Below are 25142 nucleotides of genomic sequence, written 5' to 3' on the forward strand. Positions count from 1 at the left end.
TGGTCTTATCGAAAACGTATTTGAAACATATCGAAATCGCCGTGTCGGAGTCGGTACTTCATAGTTCAATACATGCCTGCTAGAAAAAACTTCCCAGAATTTGGTAGGATGTACTCATGGACTATGGTTTTATGATTATATATGCCTATTATCCCTTTCTGTTAAAAAATTATTGAGCTTGTTCATTGAATTGCTTAATGGATCATATCATTATCCCCCTGTCAATCCACTTGTGTGTTCTTATCTAAAATGAATCCGCTCCTTGAAATTAAGCACAGATTTCTTAACTCCTAAGAGTTAAGAATTGTAAAATGCATAAATATAATTGTTGGAGTTGACAAACTAATCATTACATGCTAGATAACATAATAAAAGTCGTAAGTTTCTTTTACATATGTTCAGCAGTTGAGTTGTATCAAAACAGATGATACCATCATATACCATACCACCTTTTAAGTAGCTTTTTGCAAAGCCCCAAATGTTGTAGTGAAGCTAAAAACAATAGGAGATATCCTAGTTTAACATTATCTAAGCTAAATTAAGAAGATAATAATATTCGAAGTATAAAATAAGAAGATTTCTGATTTCAAGGCTTATGGTGCTGGGTGTAGATGTAGTCTAGGTGAGCTTCTAAAGTCATTCTTCTCTTGAAACATTCTTCATCTCCACTATTGCAGTCTTCCACCCCCATCAGCTGCTAGATTTCAGAACAAACAAAATTGTGAGGTATATATGATTTAAGAGTAAATACCATTTTCGATCCTTTACGACTGCTTTAGTCCCTAGCAAATAAAAAAGCTATTTGTGGTCCCTAAGAAATTCAAAGTGGACCCATTTTAGTCCTTTTGAGGGACTAATGTGGGTATTTTTTGAATTTGTGAGGAACCACAATTTCAATTAAATGGATCAATTTTGAATTTCTTAGAAACTACCAATAGTCTTTCTATTTGCTAGAGACTAAAACGGACATCGTAAAATTTGTCGAGTAACAAAAAAAAAAAGTATTTACTAGTGATTTAATTTACTCAGAAAGTGGAGAAAATAAGCAATCAACAAATGGCACCTACCTTCAAAGATTTGCTTCCTTCCAACTCCAAAACAAAGTCCTCCCCTGAGACTTCACCCAGTTTTCTGTTTTGCCCTGAAGAAACCAATTTCTACTTTATAAAATACATTCCAGAGAGAGATAATTAAAATTAAGAGCTAACTATTGCTTACCTTGCTCATTGATCAGTGGCCGGGCAAATAGTTTTGAGGAGGAAACTAGGAAGAAAAGGAAAAAAAGTAGAGCTCCAGATTGAAAACTTAACTTCATATTCTTCACTTCAATGAGAGAGAGAAAAGGGGTTTTGGAAAATGGAGACTATGGAGGATAGAGGGGATAGTTGGGTGTTGGTTCCAACAAGCTGCCGAAAGTAGATATAAATACATGCAAGGAAAGTAGTCACTGTTACTCACATGAAGGTTCCTTAAAAAGAAAGCTGTTCCATTACAAGTACAACACTTCAAAACTTGGGCCCACTCACCATTATCTTATTATACTACTCTCCATGCTCATATGACGAGACCAGACCAGACCATTATTTTTATTTGATGTGTGCAGAAGTGCTTTGGTCATTGTCTACCATATAGTGGTCTAAGCAGAGTCTTTGAAAGTTGAAACACGTTTCAAAGAATCATATTGGTAGTGGTTGACGGTGTTATCAAGTCAACCTTTCGGACATGCTGACAGCTGTTATCCAACCCCATGTTTTACTGCTGCCACACGTTTATAACACTTCCATATTTTGGAAAAAATTTACATGCCCATGTAATTTTTCCTTAGTTCCACTCACAATCAAATTTTTTTTTGACCATCTTATCTCTGTTTTTCTTTCATTTTCCTTTTGTATCCTCGAGAGGCATTTATAAATTTTATGGGCTGGACCATAGAAATTTTTCTTCCATATTTTTGTGTTTAATTCAATTCAAAAACTTAATCTTAGAAAATAATATCTACATCATATTGTTAAAAAAATTTATAAAATATTTATTAAAATAATAAGGTAACAAGGATTGTGTAGATGACAATTTTTATTGGCGAGATACATAAAAAGTCAATAGAATCCCACTATTAGTAATAGGTCTAATATTATTGTGAGTCTTCGATTTATTATATTTTTTCTTTTTTCTAGTAGTTTGGTTTGAGCGCTTGAATAACATTGTTACTTAGAGTTACTAACTATATTTATATTGTCCCGTAATCAGAGTGTTATAACGAGTGCAGGGAAGTTGTTGAATATAACTCATATTGAGTGAATCAGGATAAATTATGTGTCTCTATTTTCTTCCCTTCTTTCTTTACTACCGTGGTCACATGTGTTTGTGTTCAGTCCCAACAAATTAAATCTATAACCACTTAATCACAATATATACAACTAACTGAACCTAATAACTCAAATTCAAGTTAGTAAATTAAATGAGTTTGGTGTTTGTCATTTTAAATGACATAAGTTATGTCATTTTAAGAGAGAGATAGACACAAAAAATGAAAATCATGGGAGAGAGAAAGTGAGTGGTTTTTTTCAATTTAAATTTTAAATAAAAAAATTATTTTGTGTCAATCTCTCTTTTAAAATGACATAACTTTATGTTATTTAAAATGACAAACATTTTTCTCTAAATTAAAATATATTAATTATTTTATTTTAGACTTTTCTAACATTGGGTGGTCACAGGAACTCAGAGAGAAAAGCGAGCATCGGTGGTCGCCTCTCCTTAAATTTTTATTTTGTCTATAAAATAATATTTTTTTTAATAATAATAGGCCATTAGTACTAATGGTTAGCCCATCCCAAAAAAATATTTATAATAGTTAACATCTCCTATGAATTTTAATAATACTTACATAAAATTTTATTTTCGGCTCTTATTATAAAAAAATTTTGGGTCCACCACTCGCCGGTGAATTAAGGCATGAAAAAAAATTATCCTAAAGTCAAAATTTCTCAAACAATAAAAGAATTAATCTAATGTTGGTGCATTTCCCACTTTAAGTAAAACAATATCAGTGGCAAAGCCACCCATTTATTGTGCCATCGTCAGACTATACACTGAATCCCTTTCTTCTTATCTTTATTGAGAGTATTATATCGAATGCTCAAATTCCTTCGTCTTTGCTTCATCCACGACTCTGATATGCATGTTTCCAATTGTGAACTTATGAGCTAATCCATTTGATTATTTTAATTTAATTATAATTTACCATGTGATGTGCAAGTTCAATTGTGATACTTGGCTAGCTTATGAACCTTCAATATCTCTGTCATCTAATGCTGAATTAAATTTTTTTATCCTAATAGTGCTTCATCAATAACAATGTGCGGGCCTCTAAAATATGGTAGATTCCATTTCTCACCAAGTGCTAGGTGTTATAGAAAATGGTGAAGCTGATTGTTACTCCACTTTGGAATTTCGAGTTAGGGGGTCTCATTTGTGATTTGTCGTTTCCATGTTATTAATTGGTAACTAGATTGAAGCCAAGTTTATGCTTCTTTTTTGGAAGATTTGAATCTTGGTTCTCTTGCTCTAAACATAAAGAACTTAAAAGAATAACCATTGTCGGATTGGGATTCGGCACAGGCATATTTTTTTATTACGTAGAGTAATTCCTTTGGGAAATGAGTTGGATTATTCTAAAGCTGATCATGCATGATAGCCACCATGATATGATGGTTCTTTCTTCTTTCTATGGATGTCTTGTAAAATAAGGGTAGGTGAACAATGCCCTCATCCATGTAAAATAAGGTTGGATGGACCACAGTCAAACATCTAAGGGGGACCATAACAAGGGACATTGATCAAAATTACATCCTTTTAATAAAAATTTATTGGATTGCGATGTCAAGGAAGATTTTTTTTACAAAATGTCAGTAATTACATCCTGCTAATCTAACAAGTGAGAATAGACTAGACACGTGACAATGTCTGAATGGTCAATCATTTTTGCATAGAATGCTTATACTTTTGTCACGTGTCATCATTCTGTCATTTTCGCTGGGTTACTCAGCTATAATAGTTGATCATTCAGATATTGTCACGTGTCAAGTCCATTTTCGCTTGTCAGATTAGCGTGACTGTGAGTGATATTTTGACAAATTTTTTTCCTAACACGACAATCTAGTAAATTTTTGCTTAAAATATGACAATACCGTCGTTCTCCCCCATAAAAAACGTAAAAAATGAAAAATCAATGCAGTATTCCATTGGGAAATGGGAATAACGTACCTCAAAGGTTATAGTTGCTGTTGATTTGATATTTGCTATTGGTAATGGCATATAGTGCCATACTGGACAAGTCACGTTGACTCTCCAGTCTGCAGTTTTCCTCGATTTCACATGGCACGTCTTGCCTCATGCGTGCAAGAAGACACACCAAACTTTGTCCTCTTGCCAATAGCTTAATTCAGGGTAGATTCCTCTAAAACAATTCTTTTTATTTCATTATTGAAGAAAAAATCTTGTATTTTTATCATTTTGAATAATGAAATATGATTCTCCAAGGTGGGGAATAACATCTGTTCTGTTCTGTTAGCACTTCAATAAAAGTAAAAGGATATATATAAAATGAGTTAATTTAATCTCTTCTTACAAAAAAAGAAAAAAAGAAAATAGAGATGGGTTTGGCTGGCATGGGCATTGAAGGCTAACAAAATATGTTGTCGTAAGTTCATAATATGATATTCACACACACACACATTGCCTTCTATTGCTATTTCCATTGCCATCATCAACCATATTTTTTCAGACAACGAATATACATTAAAAGCAAACTCTCATATCTTATTCTTTTCTATATAAATGAAAAATCTTATATATGCTGTATCCAAATATAAATCTTATGTATACATAATAAATTCCTTAATTTAACTCTGGCAGGTTGATTTTGTGATTAACAATTTTGTAACAGGCAAGTACATGCATAATTAACTGTATGAATTAAAATTATACCAATTACTTAATGCCCAACTGTAAGAAATATTCCTTAATCCTGATATGAATCACCTGTTTTTCACCACAATTTCCAAAGAAAAAAGGACCAAAGTTTTGTTTCACACGCCACGATACAGTTTAATTCCATAATATTATCTTTGGGAGAAATTTAAAGTCTTAATCATGGACTAATCCCGAACATGATTGCTTCCCGTGAAGAATACCTGTAGTTTATAAAATAAAAAATTAATAGTACATTAATTTCATCTATCGGGCAAAACTAAGGGTGTCAATATAGGTTTTGACACGCGGGTCGACCCGCGACACGACACGAAAATTCGTGTTCGGGTTGACCCGCAAAAAAATTCGTGTCGTATTCGTGTTGGAAAAAATGACACGTAAAAAATTCGTGTTGTGTTCGTGCTGATGTATTCGTGTTCGTGTCGACCCGTATTTTTTTAAATTATTTTATTTTTTATTTTTTATTATTAATTTTTTATTTTTTTTAATATCGATCCATTTTTTAAATTTTTTTTTGTCAATTATCATTTTGACCCCTGTTTTGCGTGTTATTCGTGTCGTGTCAACCCATCAAAAATTCGTGTCGTGTCATGTTAGTGTTGATGTATTCGTGTCGTGTCGACCCGTTTTGACACCCCTACGCAAAACCTTTGTTTGTATCTAGGTCAAAGTTTTAATTTCATATCCTTTATTAGAAAATATTTACAAAATAATATTCTCAACATTTTAAATCTTACATATGCATGAGATAATAAGATTAAGTTAATCAAACATTGATCACCAAAAAGAAAAGTTGATCCAACATCATATATATTTTATTTCAATAATTATGTGTTTTGTGTTGATTGAATTAGTGTACTATTTTTAGATCCCTTTGTGAAAATCCAAAGAAGAAACGGGTGTGGGAGAATAATTAGGTGGGCCATACTGTCAGTAATGAGTCTCGGGTAAACTGGTATTATCTCTAGGTAGGAAAAAAAATGTCGGTACTACTGATGCAAGTTCATTTATTTTAGATATGTAAATAGATTTTGTATAAATTTCTAAAAATGGCAGGTTATATTTACAAACTTTTTTGTTTATAAATTATATTATGTAGGACTGGTCCTACATTAATTACACAGTGTACGACCGGTCCTACATTAGTGTAATTGCAAAAAAAGTTTGTAAACGGATCTTGTCCCTTTCTAAAATTAAATTCTAAAATCTCCCTACGTATCTTATTATAAATGAACTACGGTCTCACTGAAAATTTTGTTGAGGCCTGAGGAGCATGTGTTGTATTCCTCATGACCATGTAGTCATTTTAGTTTATTGTGGTCTTTATTTCTAGTTTAACTTTGCTTTTGCTTTTCGCTGCTTTACTTTTTCAACTTTGTCCAAACCCCGCAAAGGCCCAAACCATAAGGGCCCATGAATCCGCATCTTCAATGCAAGGCACCTTCACGACTTTACCAAAGGATGCAAAATAAAGCGGTGTTTTTGATTGTGTAAGTAGTAGTTTTTCAACAACTTTGGTATGCTACTATTTTCAAAGTATCAAATACGAGATGTGTGACTGAAGCAATATCAATTGTTGAGATGGCCGAGTTGGTCTAAGGCGCCAGATTAAGGTTCTGGTCCGAAAGGGCGTGGGTTCAAATCCCACTCTCAACAAAAATTTCATTTTATGCTTCTTCCTAAATTTTATAAGTCTTCCTTGTTTTCTGTCATGGATGTTATGGGCTTAAGTTTGATATGTGCATAGACCATCTGCAAAATCCTTGATACCCATATTAAATCCAAGGCAACAACTATGACCCAAAGAATGTTTAGTAATAGGCCTGGTCTTAAAGATGTCCTAAACCATATTATACTAGCTTTTATTGAAAATGAATCCCTCAAACATGAGAGAAAATCGATGATACTATATTTGTTTTTATCGTATTTCCATATATTATTCGTTTTTACATTCTCATTTTCTAAAAAATAAATTTCAACCAATAAGCCTTATTTGCCCCTGTTTCCTTTTCTTTTTTCCAAAGGTAGAAATTACCAGCATATTACAATGTAACCAGCATATTCCAATAAGCCTTAATGGTACAGTTTCCTTTTTCTTTTTATGAAACTTGTTTGCAACCACCACAATTTTGGTTTGACATTCACTTTTTCGAAAAAAAATAAAACCAATAAGCCTATTTTCCAAAACACCACCAGTGAATTACAACGTAACTGGCATGTGACTGATTGCATGTTTAAGTACAACTACCTCACCAAAAAATAAAAGTACAACTTAATTCTTATATATATATATATATATATATATATATATATATATATATACATTGGTGGGAATTAAATAGATAACCTATTACAAACTACTTATGGCTCGTTTGGTGGATAAGATAAAATAATGGTAGTTATGAGACGGATAAGTATAGGATATGATATGGGGCTGATAAGCCGATATCATATCCTGTGTTTGATGAGTCCTGATTAGCAATCTGATAAGATTACGTAGAAGGAGAAAGGAGAAAGAAAAACAAAATATAATGCAATAAATACAAATATATTGGGTGGTGTGGTGATATATTGAATAGCGTGGGGATATATTAGGTATCCAATATTGGTATCCTACTCTGTTGAATCTTAACTCAACTCCTCTCATATGATAAGAAATCATGTATTGGATAGGATAAAATGAGACAATAGAATAAACTAATCATATCCTATTGACCCACCAAACAAGAGATAAAAGTAAGATATAATAAATTATTATATTCTATCTTTCTTACCAGGTGCTCCAAACATACCCTTAACTTCTTATCACTAGACTAGGCTTAGTATAACTTAATTCTGAAAAAAATAATTGCACCCCCCAACCAAAACTTTCTTAACAAATTAATAAAAGTAAATGATAATTAATGCCCTCTCGAAATGGTACTTTTCCATTTTCTACGAAATTTATTTGCAAAAATCTGAATTTCGGTTTTATTTTGCGCATAATTAATTCAGATGAAAAATGCTTTTCATATTATTATGGGTCCCGATTTCACTCTCTCAACTATCTTTGATGGAACTTCACTTGATAACTAAGCTCAATGGTTTTTTTTATTTTGAGTAAATATCAGTTCTTATGGTTTTATCTGTCTACTAAATCTGTCGAAGTTTGGCAATCTGTTTTGAGCATTTGCTATTTATTTTATTAAGTCACAATTAAACTCAAAAATTTAAGATACATGAATTAATTTTATAATATTTTTTAACAGTTCTTTCATTTGAGAACTTTTCTGAATTTAGAAGCGTGAATAATGATAAACCCATTTTTATATTTATTTTTTGATTATTTTGGTCTAAAATTCAATTTTTTTTATTAGAAGAACTGGGCAGCAAAAATTGAATTCTAAACTACTTGATCACAAACCATATCAAAAATGAATTCAAACAAAAAAAGTTAAATGTAGACAACATTTATAATTTTATATATTATATCTCTAATATATATTTTCCCTTTTTCTTCCCTTCAGAAAAAAAGGATTTGCGAGTTTTAATGAAAAATAGAACCTGAACTTCCTTCTCTCATTTTATGACAAGAAATACAATTAGTAAGGCAGAAAGAAAAAAAAAATATTTAATAGATTCTCATTTTAAAGACAAACCTAAAGTATCTTTTCGGCGAGGGAATTTCCTATACAACGGGAATAGATATTTCCTTATAAAAAAAAATGGGATACGAAAGAAAATAATTATGACAATAAGAATATCGTAAATGTGTTATTATTTTTCATATTTAATAAAGAATGTATCGAGTAGTTGATATGTTCGTATCTTTGAAAATATATATATTTTATACATGTGAGAATTGAATACATAATCTAATACAACTTATTCAAATCTTTATCACTAGAACAAATTTAGTGGCTTGAAAATATTTTCCCTCCCCTCCCCTGACTGCATGTGAAAATATAGTGGGAGAAAGTTTTGATCCTGGTGAGTCAACCGAAAGGAGATCATTAATTCGGTAGTTGGGAGTAAATTTTTCTACTTCGAGAACTAAAATTATATTGTCTTTTGATATGGATAAAATCCATGCGCATTTAAATTTTCAATGTATTTAAACGTTATAAATTGACAAGAAAAAATTAAATTGATCATGTAAAAAATTTTATGCAGATAGATTTTATTCTAATTAAAATACTCCACGCAATCTTAAACCATAAGAATTTATTGTGAAAAATACTGTATGAATCTGTACTGGTTACGATTCTCGCTGAATGCATTCTTGGGGAAGGGGCTAAACCTTTAGCCATCACTGACCCCCGCACTCCGGATTAGTCTCATAGCCGGCTCAAAGAGTCGAAGCTTGTGGGGATACCGGAAGGAGCCAACTCGCCTCAAAGAGGTAATTAGGATGAGGTAACTCCAAAAAAAAAAAAAAAAATCTACCACATTTTTCTATGAAATTTAGCCATCCACAACACCATTTCACAGGAAATCTAAGTTAACTTACATTAAGTTTAAATAGAAAAGTGAAGTTCAGAAAAACTTATTTGAGTGGAGCATACTTACTTTCATTTCTGGAATTTTCTATTCATGGAACACTCGGGTCCAACAAATCATTTGATTGATGTCCCATTCAAGTTTAAAAATCATGCCATAGTAGTGTATATCGAAAATGAACTCACTACATCGCAAAATCAGCCATAAATGAAAAATAAAAATTGCAAGGGGAAAGGCCAACCAATAAGGACCATCATAAAGATAGGTTAGATGTAATGGGAGCGTCGGTCGTTAATGCTATCGAGTTTCGACCACAAATCACAAAATGAACATAACAAAGCACATCCTCACCTACCACCACACGCATATGCCTTCCCTTCCTCACCAAACCTAGCTTTTGGACCATTTAAATATTTATTATATATATTCGGCTGCATTATTTTATAATGAAGTAAATTACGCTCTTAACATTAATTGTTTTCACTTAATTAATAAATTTAAAGCATTACATACAAGTAAATCTCTGCAATCTGCATGTATATATGATGAGTTTTAATTTTCTCATGTAATAGAAGATAAATATCTCATGTTATAGACACATCTTGTGTGAGGTCATATCTATTAAAAAAATAAAAAATAAAAAAGAATATTGTATGAAAATCAAAGAGTCACTGGAAGGAGAAAATAACTCTCATATAACATGAGAAAATATTTTTTCATATATGATTTATTATTTTTTTAATAGATAATTGGGAGGTATCCTTACACAACCTCACCTCCTCCATACGACCCTTAAAACTAGCTCCTCGTTAAAACCTGAGGCCCACAAAAAATTTCAAGAATTTACTTTAGTCAATATTTGAACTATTTGACCAAAGCAAATCCTTGTACATTCAATTACCAAATTAGCTACCCTTGGAGTTTATGACTTATTATTCTTAGTATAAGTTCTAACTACTTTAATTAAAATGAAATGAAGTGGTTTTGATTATGTGGACGTCTCAATGTTCAGGTGATGTCAAATATCACTTGTATTGACGAAATCTCTCTTTAAAAAAATTGCAAGAGCTGCTACTAAAAAAAATTGACAATAAGAAAAAGTGTGGGAGGATGGGTTTTCCATTTATGTTTTCGGGTGTGTATGCAAGAGTGTTTACAGAATGTAAAAATAAAAAATTAACAACGTGACAATTTTTCATATAAGATGTTAATTTAGGTGGTGCATTTTTAAATATTGATTCACGAACACAATAAAAATAATTGTTACTCTTGAAGCAGCAATTTCATAAATTTATAATAGACATACATTGTGTTTATAAATGTTTAATAGTCAACACAACCAAAAAATAAGAATTTTCATAAGATACACCTACACCGAGTCGTGCTTGACCACAGAACTTAAAAGGATAACCGACTTAAAATAGTCCATATCGAACACTTCATGAAATTTTCATAGCTAGCTAGCTAGCTAGCTATATTGTGATGACTACAATTAATAAACAGAGAGTTAATTCCTCCAAAATAAAAAGAAAATGAAAAATAAAGAGTTCTGTACATGTATTAAAGAAAATTCCATATCAAAAAGAGAATTTAAGAAATGATGTCATAATGTTTCATTTCGGGATTGATGAGTTCAAAAAAAGCAGGCGTTTAAAAATAGTTTCCAAAGCTTGGATTATAAAAAATTCAATTGGTTGGTGCAAAAGTAAGAAACCAACAACGACCAACCCATGGAAGACAAGTCATTGTGCACTTCAAGTTTTGACTTGTGTTTGCTTTAGCAATCAATCTTGAATTGTGCATCGTGCAAATTGGACATCCTACGCCATGGGTTGGTGAGCATTGAGCAGATGTTCCTTAGGCTTTGAAGCTTAGTCATGCATTGAAGTCAATAATCCAAACCAACCGCATTAGTGGTATTGTTATTTCGGGGTTATATTATACTTAACACCTCGCTTTCATGTAGGCAAGTTGTGGTGCCTGTGGCCCATTTCCCCCACCTGTTTATTGCACAAACTTGTTTGAAAGGGACAAGTATGCAAATTTTGCATCGAAATATGTGGCAGGCCAGCTATTGTGTAGGCAAGAGATTTTGTATGGATCAACTCACAAGCGTTTCCTTAATCAGTGGAATCGAATTCGAGTCCCTTATAACATAGTTGTATTAAAATTTAGTGGAGAGAAATTTATTGCTTGTAAAGAACTTTGGAATACCACTCCAAAAGATGAGAGTGTTCAAGGACTTATAAACTTCACATTAGTTGCTCGTACAATCGTACAATCAATATGGACAACACCCCCTCACGCAAGAGCCCTTTGGGCTAGAACACTTTAAAGTAGGAGGCGGCGGTGAGGGCTCAAGCTCTGATACCATGTAAAGAACCTTAGGATAGACCACCCCAAAAGCTAGCTCAAAGGGTGAGAGTGCCCAAGGCCTTATAAACTCCACATTAATTGCTCATACAACTAATGTGAGACTATATATCTCAACACGCCTCCTTATGCAAGAGCCCTTTGGGCTAGAAGGGTGGAATTGCACAGGCTCAATTTTTGGTTAGTGGGGACACCCCCTCACGCAAGAGCCCTTTGGGCTAGAAGGGTGGAATTACACAAGCCCAATTTTTGGTTAGTGGGGGCAGTGAGGATCGAACTTTGTGACCTTGTAATCACTCAAGCTCTGATACCATGTAAAGAACCTTGGGATACACCACTCCAAAAGCTAACTCAAAGGGTGAGAGTGCCCAAGGCCTTATAAACTTCACATTAGTTGCTCATACAACCAATATGAGACTATATATCTCAACATTGCTCATGTAATTTTACTTAGCTCAAATCGAACTAGTCGAGTGTTCAATAAACAAAGAGATAATATAAAAAAATGTCACTAACACTGATTTTAAGCTCTGGAAATAGGTTAGTTGTGAACTTAATTAGTAAAGATTTAATATTAGGTTAGGCAGTAAAGACCAAAACACAAATTACTCCAACAAACTATTTCATGTTTCTCACATTAAGTTTTAAGAAAGTATAGCTCATCGCAAAAAGTTTATTTTGGAAATTAAAATCCCTCCCCGTCTATGGCGCAGTACAATCCCAAACTACAAATTTCTTTCCCTTGAGCTCTGATAGGAAGAACCCTCTAATCCTGTCCCTAAAGCTCAAACAAATTTTGAAATTTTCCTTTATTTTGATGAACCTTTAAGAGCTACCATGGAATGAAATATCTCTAAGCAAAAATACAAATATGGGCCACTTTCATGAGCTGCCTCAATCGGATTTATTGCCTTGATTATGCCATGGCCTATGATGATAATTTCACTTTTGTATGCTTAGCTGTAGCGTCATAATAAAATCTAAGGGTGTTTTTTTTTAACTCTCGTCTAAAATGAAGACAGACATTGTCTTTGAAAATAATTGCTCGAACAGGCAAAATTGCTCTAGCACTAAAATTACTTGCAAGAGGATATTTCTGAAAATACCTTTGAAGAAAGAATATCTAAAGAAGCAGAAATATTTGAAAATATCACATTGCTTATACTAGCATATAACGTTGCAAATACTTTCAAACTAGCTAGTTTTTCCCATTGAATAAGCCATTTCTTCTTTATGCAAATTTCTTATTGAATTACTTAAGAATATTAGGGGAACAGATGAAAGAGCCACAGCAACTTTTAAGATAATGAAGATGGCAAAAAAATCAAATAAATAAGATGAAATGCTTAGAAACATACAACTTTGTCATCTCTCGTCAAATACATGACTTGGGTATAGTCATAGAAACACCCAATAAGATGTCAGCCGAAATAGTCTAGATTCTATATCACGTACATTTTTTTTTCATGTACAAACACAAAGTAATCGCCGAACAGAAACATATTAAATATAAGGTCATTTGCGTATACACAATTATTAGAAAGGCAGCTAACATAAATACCATTTGTTTATCAAACTCTACCATGCGTCTCAATTTTCAAGCTCTCTACCAAAATGTACATACATATTATAATAATTCTGATTCATTTGAAAATCCTAATAAACAAAAGCCCTCAAATCCAACGATCTAAATAAACAAAAAAAAAAAAAAAAAGTATAAGAATACAAATTAAAATACATGGGGTAAAAGAGAATTAAAATAATCGGGTTTTTTTCTTTTATTCACAAAATTAAGAACTGATATGACACATTTTGTATTTTTTGTATTTTTTTTTCAAAGAGAGAAATAAGAGCGTTGCTTGCTAATCTCCTTGGGAAGACGGAGTCCACGGTGTCATGTCCATAGGGTAACTCCCTAACACCCTCAAGAAAGAGGTGAATTCCTGAACCTCTGCCAACGCGTTCTGTGCCCTAACATCAGCCATTGAAGCTTCAAAATCAACGTAAAACAAATACTCAAAGTGTTTAGCGGTTCCCACATTGGCATCATCAACGAGCCTAATTGGACGGTTGCGATGAGGCCTTGATTCAATCTTCGTCAAGTTTATGTTCCTAAACGCAAATGCAGAAAGCACTTTGAAAAGCACTGAAGTCCCTTTATCGTGCGCAAAAACAATACTTGTCTTAAAGGGTCGATCCGTTCGGGGAATGATGGGTTCTCGGGCCAGCATCACGAATCGGGTTACATTACTCGGGTCATCCTGTATTCCATCTGCTAACACCTGCAAACCGTAAAGCTCAGCGGCGCGTGCACTCGCAATCGCCGCCGTATCACGGAGGCGGTTGTTGGCTACGAATTCCGCGGCACCGGCGGTGTCGTCCACAGCTTCACGTGCGACGTTGAGGCCCAATTTGGTGAGCGTGTGCTCACACTGAGAGAGGGCTTGCGGGTGAGAAATCACGCGGGTCAGGAACTCTTTTCGAACCCCTGGGAGAGCGAGGAGGCAGTGATGGACTGGGAACTGGACCTCGCCGACGATGTGGAGGCGGTGGCGGAGGAGGAGGTCGTAGTTCCGGTGGATCGAACCGCCGAGGGAGTTTTCCACCGGGAGAACAGCACGATCGGCTATCCAGAGCTCCACCGCTTGAAACGCCACCTCGAATTGGTCGCAGGGAATGGCTTCGCACTTCGGGTAGGCTTTTCCGGCGGCGGCTTCGGAGTACGCGCCAGGTACGCCTTGGTAAGCCACGCGGAGCTGCGCACCGTGCATCGGAGCCGGCGAGAGATCTGAGATGGTGAGGGGCTTCGGCTGGACCAATTTGAGATTTTCGCCTTCGCCGGCGCCGTCGAGGTTTCCGATTGGAACGAGCTTGAGGTCGCTAACTGCGGATTTGTGGCCGTTGATGGATGCAACGTGATCGGCGGCGGCGCCACCGTTATGGTCAGTTGAAAATTGTTCCTGAGAAACGACCTTGCTGGCTAAAATAGCGCATGAGCTTTGCCAGTCAGTTCGGCTGGATCCGAATCCGAATCCGTAATTCGCCTGTTCAAACCCGAAACTGCATTTGACGGAAAATCGGGTCGGAGAAACCCGATTCCGTGAGAGACGCGGGGGAAGTAAATACCCTAGTGTGTTGGAAGAGGACGGTGAGAGAGTCTGCATATTGATGCGGGGACTTGAGAGGAATTAGAAAGAAAGAATTGAACTAAAAGGAGAAATTAGGAAAAAACAAAAACAAAAAATTGATTTGTTTCGGAAGAAGAAGCTTGTGTGTTCTCTTTGAAGAAGGGAACCTCAAGCTGAAGAGAAAATGAGGTTGTTGAGGTCTTTAAATATTAAGGCAAAGGGGAGTTGGCAGGCACAGGAAATGAGAGTGAAGCTGCATACCAAGTCTTGTGGGTATGGTGTTTGAGATCGTTTGGTCAAAATCTCACACCTACCCTCCTATCTTTCCACGCTCTTATTCATATACATGTATTTCTACGTTTCTTTTGTCATCATTTCTTTTTTTTTTCTATACATAGGTGTCACATCTAACCTAAATTATGCGTACGTTATATTTTTATTTTTACTTTTATCCTATGTCTTTAATGTCATCATATTCGGTTAGATCAAAAGTACACACTGAAGCAAACTTGAATTAAAAATAGAGTAAATACAGGTCCTCGATAAATTTTACGATGTCTGCTTTAGTCAATAGCAAATAAAAAGGCATATCATGACCTTTAAAAAATTCAAAATGGATCTATTTTAGTTCTTTTAGGGACTAATATAAGTCTTTTTTAAATTTATGAGGGACCACGATTTCAACTAAATGGGTCCATTTTAAATTTCTTAGGGACCATGATGGGTCTTTTAATTTGTTAGGGACTAAAGCGGAAATCGTGAAATTTGCTGAAGACAAAAAAATGTATTTACTCTTAAAAAAATAAGAGTAAATATCATTTTTGTCCTCTGTCCGCTTTAGTTCCTAGCAAATAAAAAAGTTATTCGTAGTTCCTAAGAAATTCAAAATGACCCAATTTAGTTGAAATCTTGATCCCTCACAAATTCAAAAAAGACTCACATTAGTCCCTCAAAAGAACTAAAATGGGTCCACTTTGAATTTCTTAAGAACCACTAATAGCCTATTTATTTATTACAGACTAAAACAGTTATCGTAAAATTTGTCGAGGACCGAAAACGAAAAAGGTATTTAGTCAAAATATAATGAAACATGAATTCGATCTTTTTTTTAGAATTATTTTTAGAAAAAATTTAAAATTTTAATTTCGAAATCCATTGCAAATTAATTTAATCACGAGACGATGAATCGATTGAAATAAAAAAAAAATCAGAAAACTTGGGCAAGCCAATCAGGTGAACCTGAACCCTCCTTAAATCGGAACAAAGGATGTGTCAAGGTTGCTTTGCTGTCTGGTCCCTCTTCTTATTATTATGTGATTCTCATGCCAATGGTTTTGTTGATTTGAGACGGACAAAGGTGCAAATGACTAAACAATACTGAGCAGTTTAGTGGACGACCCAAAGGGTTACTGGTTGATTAGGGAGAGCTAGGAAGAGGCAGAGTGAAATTTAATGCAATATGTTAACTATAAAAGGGAGGTAGTACATGAATGGTGAATCACTAGCTTAATAATAAAAGAGTGAAAACTAAAATTAGTGCATATTTAAGGACTATATCCACTTACCATATATATAATACAGCATCAAATTATATATGGATTTTTTTTATCTATTATAATATTAATAACACTTAATTGAACTAAAAGTAATAACACTACCAATCAATTTGCTGAATCTGCGTATTCAGATTTTTATTTTTATGCATAAATGTTTGCATTAATTATTTTTTTACTAGTTAGGGTTGGGAGATTTTATTTCTATTATATTATTCGATACAGTCAAAGTTACTTGTAAACTTGATGACATTGCATTAATATTTTTGACAATATTATATGCAGGACAATAAATTTGCGTATTTATTCTTTAAAATCTAAATTAAAATTGGAGAAAAGTATTTCTTCAGTCATTGGAGAAAAGTATTTCTTCAGTCACCGGAGATAAAGTTATCTTCAGTGAGCTCAAAATGATGTCGTTTTGAGTAATAAGATTAAAAAATTATAATAAAATATACTAATATAATTCTGCAATATATTATAATTACAAAAATACTTTGATTTCTGTCCTAAAATAACGTCGTTTTGGGCTCACCAGATATAACTTATCTCTACCGGAGAAATCTTTTACCCTTAAAATTGTTTACATGTCATTTAACATTATTCAAATGGAATGAATAATTACATGGAGAGCAAAAGAAATACGCAAGACAAGATACTACTTGTTTTATAAAGCGTTATAGGGCCTTTTTGATTATTGCTATATAAAATAATTTTTGATTTTCAGAAAAAAATTGATTGATAAAGGATATTTATAAAAGTAATTATAAAAATAATATTTGGTTTGCCGTCTTTAAAATAGATATTTCAAAATACTTTGATATGTTTTTGGTTTGGTTTTCAATATTTTTTCCTAAAAAGGTAAAACGCGGAGAATAATCAATTCCCTTCTTCGGAAAAATGTTTGTCCTTTTAAAGGATATAACTTTGTGTCATTTTAAATGTTAACCGTTTATTTTCGTCAATTAACGGTTAGAATTTATCGGATTTTATTGTGAATTAATAATTAATTAATAAGTTTGACTCAATAAATCCTAACCGTTCATTGACGAAAATCAATGATTAACATCTAAAATGACACAGAGTTATATCCTTTAAAAGAATAAATATTTTCCCTTCTCATTGATGACATTATTGTAAATATATACTATTCTAACACCATAGCGTTATCATCCCAATCTTTTGCACTTTGCAGACCACCATCGTCTCAATCTTTAAAAGGGCATTTGGTAAAGGAGAATTTTTTTTTTTTTGGTAAGTGGAGAAAAAAAAAATTTACCCGAGAATCATGATTCCCAGAAATATGATGGAAAATTAAATTTTTCGGAAATGTTACAAAAAGTTATTTGATTGGCCAAAATATTCTTGAGAATGTTTGGTCAATTCTTCTTATGTTGTGTTTGGCTGATTGTCAAATATTGCTGGAAATATGGATTGATTTTACAAAACTAACTCCTTCTCTCTCACATACATGCAATTACTGTGCACATTCAACATCGATGCCAAAAACACAGTGCACCAAAAAGAATAAACCAACAGCAAGAACAACAAAAGAGGGAAACCTATTTCCATTTCCATAACAAGTTACTAGTTTTCCAAACCATTTATTAAAGTTATTATCTTTTAAATCCCAAGAGCTCAACCTCACATCACATTATCTGCCATAGCTATGCACGGTGATGTAGAGAATATAAGAAGAAATCAGATAGAGAGTGATGCAGTGTAAACCATGTTTCAATCAATAATCTTCTTCCTTTATAGTCACGGCTTTGTTTCTTCGATTCAAAGCTCTTGGTATCGATGAATGAACTCATCCCAAAGCCCAACGACGAATGATTCAGTCTAAGAAGAAGAAGAATTCAAATTTTTATTTATTTTTTTATTTTGAATAGAAAAAATCAATTTGGCATAAAGAGAAATAGAGACAAAGGTGTATGTCTCCTCCCAAAGGGGTAAGCGTTGGACAGAGAGAGAAAGAACAAGTTCAAAGAGAGTGGGAAAGCAAGGGTAATTTTGTCCGAAATAATTTAGAAAATATTCCCACCGGGTGGGAATCTGAAAATACCACCCACCCGGTGATGTTTTCACTTGGCATTTTCCTTCACAAACAAAAATTATGTGAATCTGATTTTGCCAGGAAAATTTTCAAAATCCCTCTACCAAACATTACTAAATAAGATTACCGATCTCAAATTCCTGGGAATCCAAAATAAAATCTCGTATCAAACACCCCCTTAATTTTTCTTCTATTATCATCATCATCATCTTAACACCTCCTTACAAAATCGACAAGTATACCGTTCGTTTCAAGTAATAAAGTGATAAATAGAGTATCGTTCCCTCTAGGATTAATGCACCAAGTACTAGTTTAACTATTTCCCTTAAGTTGGAAAATAAAAAAATAGTTTGATTTGTGAAAATAATTTAAAAACAGAATTTAAAATAAATAATAATTAAAAACAGAAAATTAAAAACAATTAATTTGAACGCATGCAAGAGTATCAAGAACGTTAAGAAAATATTGGTGAAAAATTTGTAAAAAGACTGTAGCCAGGATGCACTTCTCCTCCGATCCTCCCTTATATCCCTATATTGTATTTTATAATTAACTAATTGGTTTGCTCAAACAATTCATTATTTTCCTATAAAATAGTTGAACCCTAATGTCTTAGTGATTTTAACCCTTTAACTCAATTAGAATTCTAATGTCTTAGTAATCCCTCTTGAATTAAGCATTAAGCAAATGAATTATAAGTCTGCAATCTATGTAAGCCTATGTCTAGGTCATGCACAAATTGTTATTCTACCCTTATCCAGACTAAAACCCTAATATGTCTATTGTGAGTCTTAACCCTCAAAGCCCTATAATTAGAGTGGCCAATTCTAATCAGGATATGAAAAAATTAACACAGGTAGAATAAAACAAACTAACTAATTAAATTATAAAAACAATACAGAAAATATAAAGGATTCACATCGGGTCCGTGATCCCAACTACAAAAAGAAACTAGCCAGACATAGCTGACTCTAACAAATTAAAGAAATAAAAAGTATTCATGAAAACAATAAAGAAGAAGAAGAAGAAGATGGAAGATCAATAGTCTTCGATCTTCAATTTCGTCAGAATCCTGATCTCCAGTGTGAGCCTCCAAGAATTCTCTCCAGCCAAAGATTGTTTCTTCTAGGGTCTGAGTCTTTATTTATAGACTTTGTGCCCTTGTGTAGAAATCTTGATCGAATCTTCATTGTATATCTTGGTCCAATCTCCTTTGATATAGTCTGAATCAAGTTTTAAAATAATTACGTGCCTCCAATTTGGGCTTCTTTTGTCCTGTTTTCCTACAAAATCATAAGAAAATTAATGACAAGATATCTGATTAAGATTTATCAATTTAATAACAATTCTAGCCTTTTTTATTCAAGATTGATCAAGATTATTTTTCTTTTTGGCTTAAAATCATATATATGCTGGAGGCATATCACCTCCATCCCTCTTCTATTACCACCACTATCTCAATCAGTTTTCACAAAGAAAGAGAGAGAAATTTTTCCTTAATTTCAAGTTTGTCTCAATCACTCAGTAAAGTCAGTTGTGAGGCATTGCTAGCCATGAGTATGGATAATAAACCTATTCAGGTGCCAATTGTTGTGTTAGCTTCCAAACAGGTTTTGCAGAGTGATAAACATGTCCTCAAATACTTAGTGCAGTGGTCGTCTATAGTTCCTGAAAATGATTCCTAAGAAGATGTAACAGAGCTCCAACAAGCATATCCAGAATTACACCTTGGGGACAAAGTGGCTCTTAAAAGGGGGAAAATGTTAGAAGTAATGTTGTGGGGCTGCAGAAGAAAAGAGTATTAGGATAAAAGGTTGTCAATCTTGGGCCTTAGACTATATACAATAGAAGGGTAATCCACTGATAGATTAGTAGTAGTTTTGGATTGTGACTCACACGTGGGTTTGGCTGTTAGAGTTGGGCAGTTAAGACACATAGGCAATTAAGTTGTAAGTATAATACTCCAAAATGAGACATGTGTAGTCAGTTGAATAATCAATAAAGTTCTGAAAGTTCCATTAAGGGTACGCATCCCTTAACAGAGTTATTTATGTTACAGCACGAACTCTCGAATCAATCTTCCTTGGGCTATACCACAAACAAATCTCTCTAAATTATGGTAAACCTTCCAAGCTATCTCTCGAGGGGAAAGGAAAGTGTGTGGGCATTTTTTAGATCTGAACTTATCTCTTCTGTTCAATGAACTTAGATGATGATGCCTTAAGTGGTAGTATATATATGTGTAAAGAACCAATTCAACCCAAAAGCTTAAGCTGTTGGGTGAGGCTACATTAATGGTTTTCATATATCTCAACACGCCTCCTCACACGAGAGCCCACTGGGCTTGAAGGGTGGACAATGCACAGACCCACCTATCTGTGCGAACAAAGAAATTCCACTTGAAAGAAAGTAGGGGGCAGCGAGGATCGAACCCGGGACAGGAGGCTCTGATACCATGTAAAGAATCAATTCAACCCAAAAGCTTAAGCTTTTGGGGTGGTGTATCCCAAGGTTCTTTATATGGTATCAGAGCCTCGTGTCTCGGGTTCGATCATCGCCGCCCCCCACTTTCTCTTGTGGAATTTCTTAGCACAGGTAGGCTGGGCCTGTTGCATTGTCCACTCTTCTAGCCCAATGGGCTCTCGTGTGAGGGGGCGTGTTGAGATATATAGTCTCACATTGGTTGTATGAGCAACTAATGTGGAGTTTATAAGGCCTTGGGCACTCCCACCCTTTGAGTTAGCTTTTGGGGTGGTGTATCCCAAGGTTATTTACAATATGGGTGCCAAGAAATCCTAACCCTAAGCTCTATATAGGCTCTAGACTTATTGGGATCTTCTCATACTCTTAACCCAATTGGGCTTAAATAAAAGAGCACAAACTCAACATGGTTTTCATGTTTTAGATTTGCTTGAATCCATTTTTTATATCATTTTTCTTTTTTTAGATTTGCTTTGGCTTGTTTAATTTACGTTTTCCACTAAATTAGAATATCTAAAGACATTGCATTCACTGCAAACCACTTGAAAGCCTTCTTCCTCTAGGGATTCATATGTATTTAGATTCTTATTATCATGATTCCTTGCACAAGAGATTTCCTTTCCCTTTCTAAGGGCAAAAGATATTATGCATATTACGTAAGAGAATACCACCAAGGAATCGTGAGGAGTTATTCAATTATAAACATTCATTTTTAAGAAAGCCAATTGAGTTATGCTTTAGAGTTAAAGAATAGATTTTCCATTTTAAAGTTAATGTCTTAATATAAACTTTTTAAGCAACGACTCATAGTGATAATGTGTTGTGTTATTCATTATTATATAGACAAGTGAAATTTATGTGATGAATTATTTAGAAAGTGGGAAGACATGGATACTACAAAAATAGAGACTTTGAATGAAACTTCTAGCAAGCTTTCAATGATAACAAGTTATTGAGGTTATATGATGAAGGTGCAGTGAAAATGTTAGCATGCTATGATCATATTGCAAATTAGTTAGGGCACAACATAACAATTATTAGTTTGGCTTATTTGATTTGTTAAATTGTAGACTTCATATTTGGATAATTAATTTTCAAGTGACTGGATAATTGTATATGTGTTGCTTATTAACATATTAAAATCTAACTTATTTTATATATTTGTTGTTTATTAAACATGTTGATTTTTTTATCGTATTAGCTTTGGTTTATTACATGCATGTTATAGTAACTTGATAATTATAACATGGGTTTGCATATATTATGTCACATGACACACAAAAAATTCCTACACACACTATATTTTGTGGGGCCCGCACTTTTTAAAGTAAAAAAAAAAACTAAAGCACGCAAAACGAATCTCTATAACATTATACAATCACTTTTCCTACAACATAACTCTTATAAAATTAACCCTTATAACATCTTTAAAACTTGATAATTATATAGAAAATAACATCTTAAAAGGATGAATTCATAATATGATTTGCATTGGTCTTAAAAATATATTCCGTTAAAATATATCTTAATTAAATTTTACATATATTAAAAAGATTATCAAAAGAAGTTAACAAGAAATTTTTTACCAATCAAACATTTTTTTTAAATGTTCTTGGAACAAATATTCCAAGCAGATTTTTTTTATGTTTTTTAACTTTTTAAACTCTTTTTAAAATAAATTTACCAAATTTTTTTTATTCTTTTATTCTTAAAATCAACTCTTAAAACTACTCATCAAAATGGTTTAAAAAAATTGGAAACACAATCGAGCATGTCCATAGTTTCTTTGTTTATACGTATAGGATAAATAAATTTATATATGTATAATTTTTTGAACGATCCTTATCGATATTTTAATTATTTTTTTAATAGTTGACTACATCACATTGTCCACATCGATTGGAAACACGATCGAGCATGTCCGTAGTTTCTTTGTTTATACGTATAGGATCAATAAAATTATATACGTATAATTTTTTGAACGATCCTATCGATATTTGTGTCCGTGGGTTTGTGTGTGTTGGAGGTGGGGTTGGAGGTGTGTGTGGTAGCAAAGACAGATGTGCTTATTTTTAATAATTGACTACATCACATTGTTCACGTGATCAAAGTAAGGTTTTAATATAAGGATATAATATTATGCTCTCTTTTTTTCATGTCTGTTTTATTTATTTATTTCTAATACCGTTAGATCAGAATTTTTATTAATATTAATTTTTTCTCTTTTCTCTTGAGATTTTGATATAATAGTATTGAAAAATAATAGGTAGAATAAACATAAAAGTATATATAAAATATATAATAGAGTAAAAATATAGAAGAATATGTATGATGATAAAGTAGTAAGATATACTATGACAATGATTATTTAAAATTGAGTACAAAAAAACTGAGTGATTGGTAAAATCACTAAAATGTACTTAAAAATCAGCTTCGGATAATAAAAATCAGCTTGAGATAGTAAACCATTATCACATGTTGATAATGCTTGAGTTGCTCAATTATATTTTCTACATGCTTTTTAGTCACTAGCTAGGCCGTTACTTTTTCATTATAAGAAAATTATTTGTCCTTTTAAATGACATAATTTGTATTATTTCACTCTTATAAAGAGATGAGATCCACACCTTTATATTTTTTTATCCACTCTCTCTCCTCCTTTATCTATCTATTTCTCTCACTTAAAATGACATAATTTTACATCCTTTAAAATGATACATACTTTTTCCTTAAATTAACTAATGTTCTCGAAATAAATAAGATTGTATCTTGTTTCACCATCACATAAATAAAAATATGTTAAACTTGTATTTGAAATTTGTAATGTAGTGTGTTTATAATAAAGAGATAGGTTATTTTATCTACTTTTTTTTACCTATCTTACTTACTTATCTTTAATATTATTGTATCAAAATCTCAAAAGAAGAGAGAAAGGATGAAATTTTGATCTAATAATATTAAAAATGAATAAGTACGATAAGCAAAAAAGAGAGTAGGTGGAATATTCTATAATAAAATTATCTTTGATGATGCTAATAAGAGAAATACTTTTGTGCAAATTAAACGAAACATCTTTTCTTCTTCTTCTTTTTTGAAAAAAAAAATTGAAATATTTTTTTGTTTTTTTTTTTAATATTCTAATCGATTCATCACTTCACGACTAATGCAATTCAGGACAAATTCCTTCTCATAAGTGTTTTTTGTAAAGCTTGAACTCATAATATTATAAAACGCCTCAACAGTTAGATGTAAGCTTATTATGTTATATAGCACTTAAAGACACACGCTATTGATGGCTAATTTTATATGTTGCATAACCACATATATAACTCTTAAGTAAATTTTATAATGAATTACAAAGAAACAATTTTCAAAAAATAAAAATTAAAAAGCTTAACTGGACTGTTGAATAGTGACTAGTGATTAAAAAAGGACACAAGCCACGTGAGACCCGGAGAAAAGTTGCTTTCAATTGAGGACCATTTAAATTTTAAGAACGCGACATGGAGAAATATTTTGTGTAGATTTTGTCCAGGTTGTATAAATTAAACTAATAAATTATTAACACAGTATCACTTTGGATGCGAAATGATTATGTTACACAATGATTTATGTAATTATTTAATATAAAAATATAATGTGGTAATTATTGAGTTTTTGACCCTTATAACTTTTTAGTAATAATTAATTATTAAATTGACCTTTATTATAAACTTTTTCGAAAATTTAACCTCTTCAAAAAACATAACATCAATCAATCTGCTCATGTTTGACCGTTGACCACCAAGTTTATCCGGGTACACCCTTTCCTACCCGGGTATTTTTTGAATTTTTTTGCCTACCCGAGTAGGGAGAGGTGTATCCGGATATTATTCTTGATACTTGAGAAATTGCTTGAATTATTTACCTGGATAAGTAAGGGTGTACCCGGATATATCTTTCACATGAAGTGTGATGGTTCAAAAGGTTCTGAAATAACATGCTGATAAGAGGAAAAAAAATTATACCAACAAACACATGCAAGCACAGATAATAAACTTCTGCTGCGAGAAAGTTAAGCTAAATGCAGGAATATAAGGG

At 32.8% G+C, this 25142-nt stretch overlaps 2 protein-coding genes and 1 non-coding gene across 4 annotated transcripts; 1 reads left to right on the plus strand and 2 right to left on the minus strand.

The window, feature by feature from the left end:
• Positions 1-320: 320 nt before the first annotated feature.
• LOC133291212 (putative phytosulfokines 6) lies at positions 321-1643 on the minus strand. 2 transcript variants are annotated; one of them, XM_061489438.1, is made up of 3 exons: positions 1219-1643; positions 1068-1141; positions 321-697 (listed from the first exon to the last, which is right to left on the minus strand). In XM_061489438.1, exons 1-3 carry the CDS (start codon positions 1313-1315, stop codon positions 587-589), a joined length of 282 nt encoding a protein of 93 aa, XP_061345422.1. In that variant the 5' UTR covers positions 1316-1643; the 3' UTR covers positions 321-586. The 2 variants fall into 2 exon arrangements, with proteins under 2 accessions (XP_061345422.1, XP_061345423.1); XM_061489439.1 differs by having other exon boundaries at positions 321-694; positions 1219-1503.
• Positions 1644-6567: 4924 nt separating this feature from the next.
• Positions 6568-6648, plus strand: TRNAL-AAG (transfer RNA leucine (anticodon AAG)). The gene has a single exon. It is a non-coding gene; the product is annotated as a tRNA-Leu (tRNA).
• A 6802-nt stretch (positions 6649-13450) lies between these two features.
• LOC133291180 (arogenate dehydratase 3-like) lies at positions 13451-15189 on the minus strand. Its single transcript, XM_061489401.1, has one exon. It carries the CDS (start codon positions 15006-15008, stop codon positions 13707-13709), a length of 1302 nt encoding a protein of 433 aa, XP_061345385.1. The 5' UTR covers positions 15009-15189; the 3' UTR covers positions 13451-13706.
• Positions 15190-25142: the final 9953 nt, after the last annotated feature.

This window comes from Gastrolobium bilobum, unplaced genomic scaffold, assembly GCF_033153095.1.
Source record: "Gastrolobium bilobum isolate Gb01-03AN ecotype WA unplaced genomic scaffold, APGP_CSIRO_Gbil_v1 utg1383, whole genome shotgun sequence".
NCBI classification, from domain to species: Eukaryota; Viridiplantae; Streptophyta; class Magnoliopsida; order Fabales; family Fabaceae; genus Gastrolobium; species Gastrolobium bilobum.

Excerpts from the sequence above, each read along its gene's own strand:
- LOC133291212 (XM_061489438.1), bottom strand. The coding sequence starts at position 1,315 with ATGAAGTTAAGTTTTCAATCTGGAGCTCTACTTTTTTTCCTTTTCTTC. Across the intron at positions 1,142-1,218 it reads GCCACTGATCAATGAGCAAG|GGCAAAACAGAAAACTGGGT; the intron begins GTAAGCAATAGT and ends TGGTTTCTTCAG. Across the intron at positions 698-1,067 it reads AAGGAAGCAAATCTTTGAAG|CAGCTGATGGGGGTGGAAGA; the intron begins GTAGGTGCCATT and ends TCTGAAATCTAG.
- LOC133291180 (XM_061489401.1), bottom strand. The coding sequence starts at position 15,008 with ATGCAGACTCTCTCACCGTCCTCTTCCAACACACTAGGGTATTTACTT.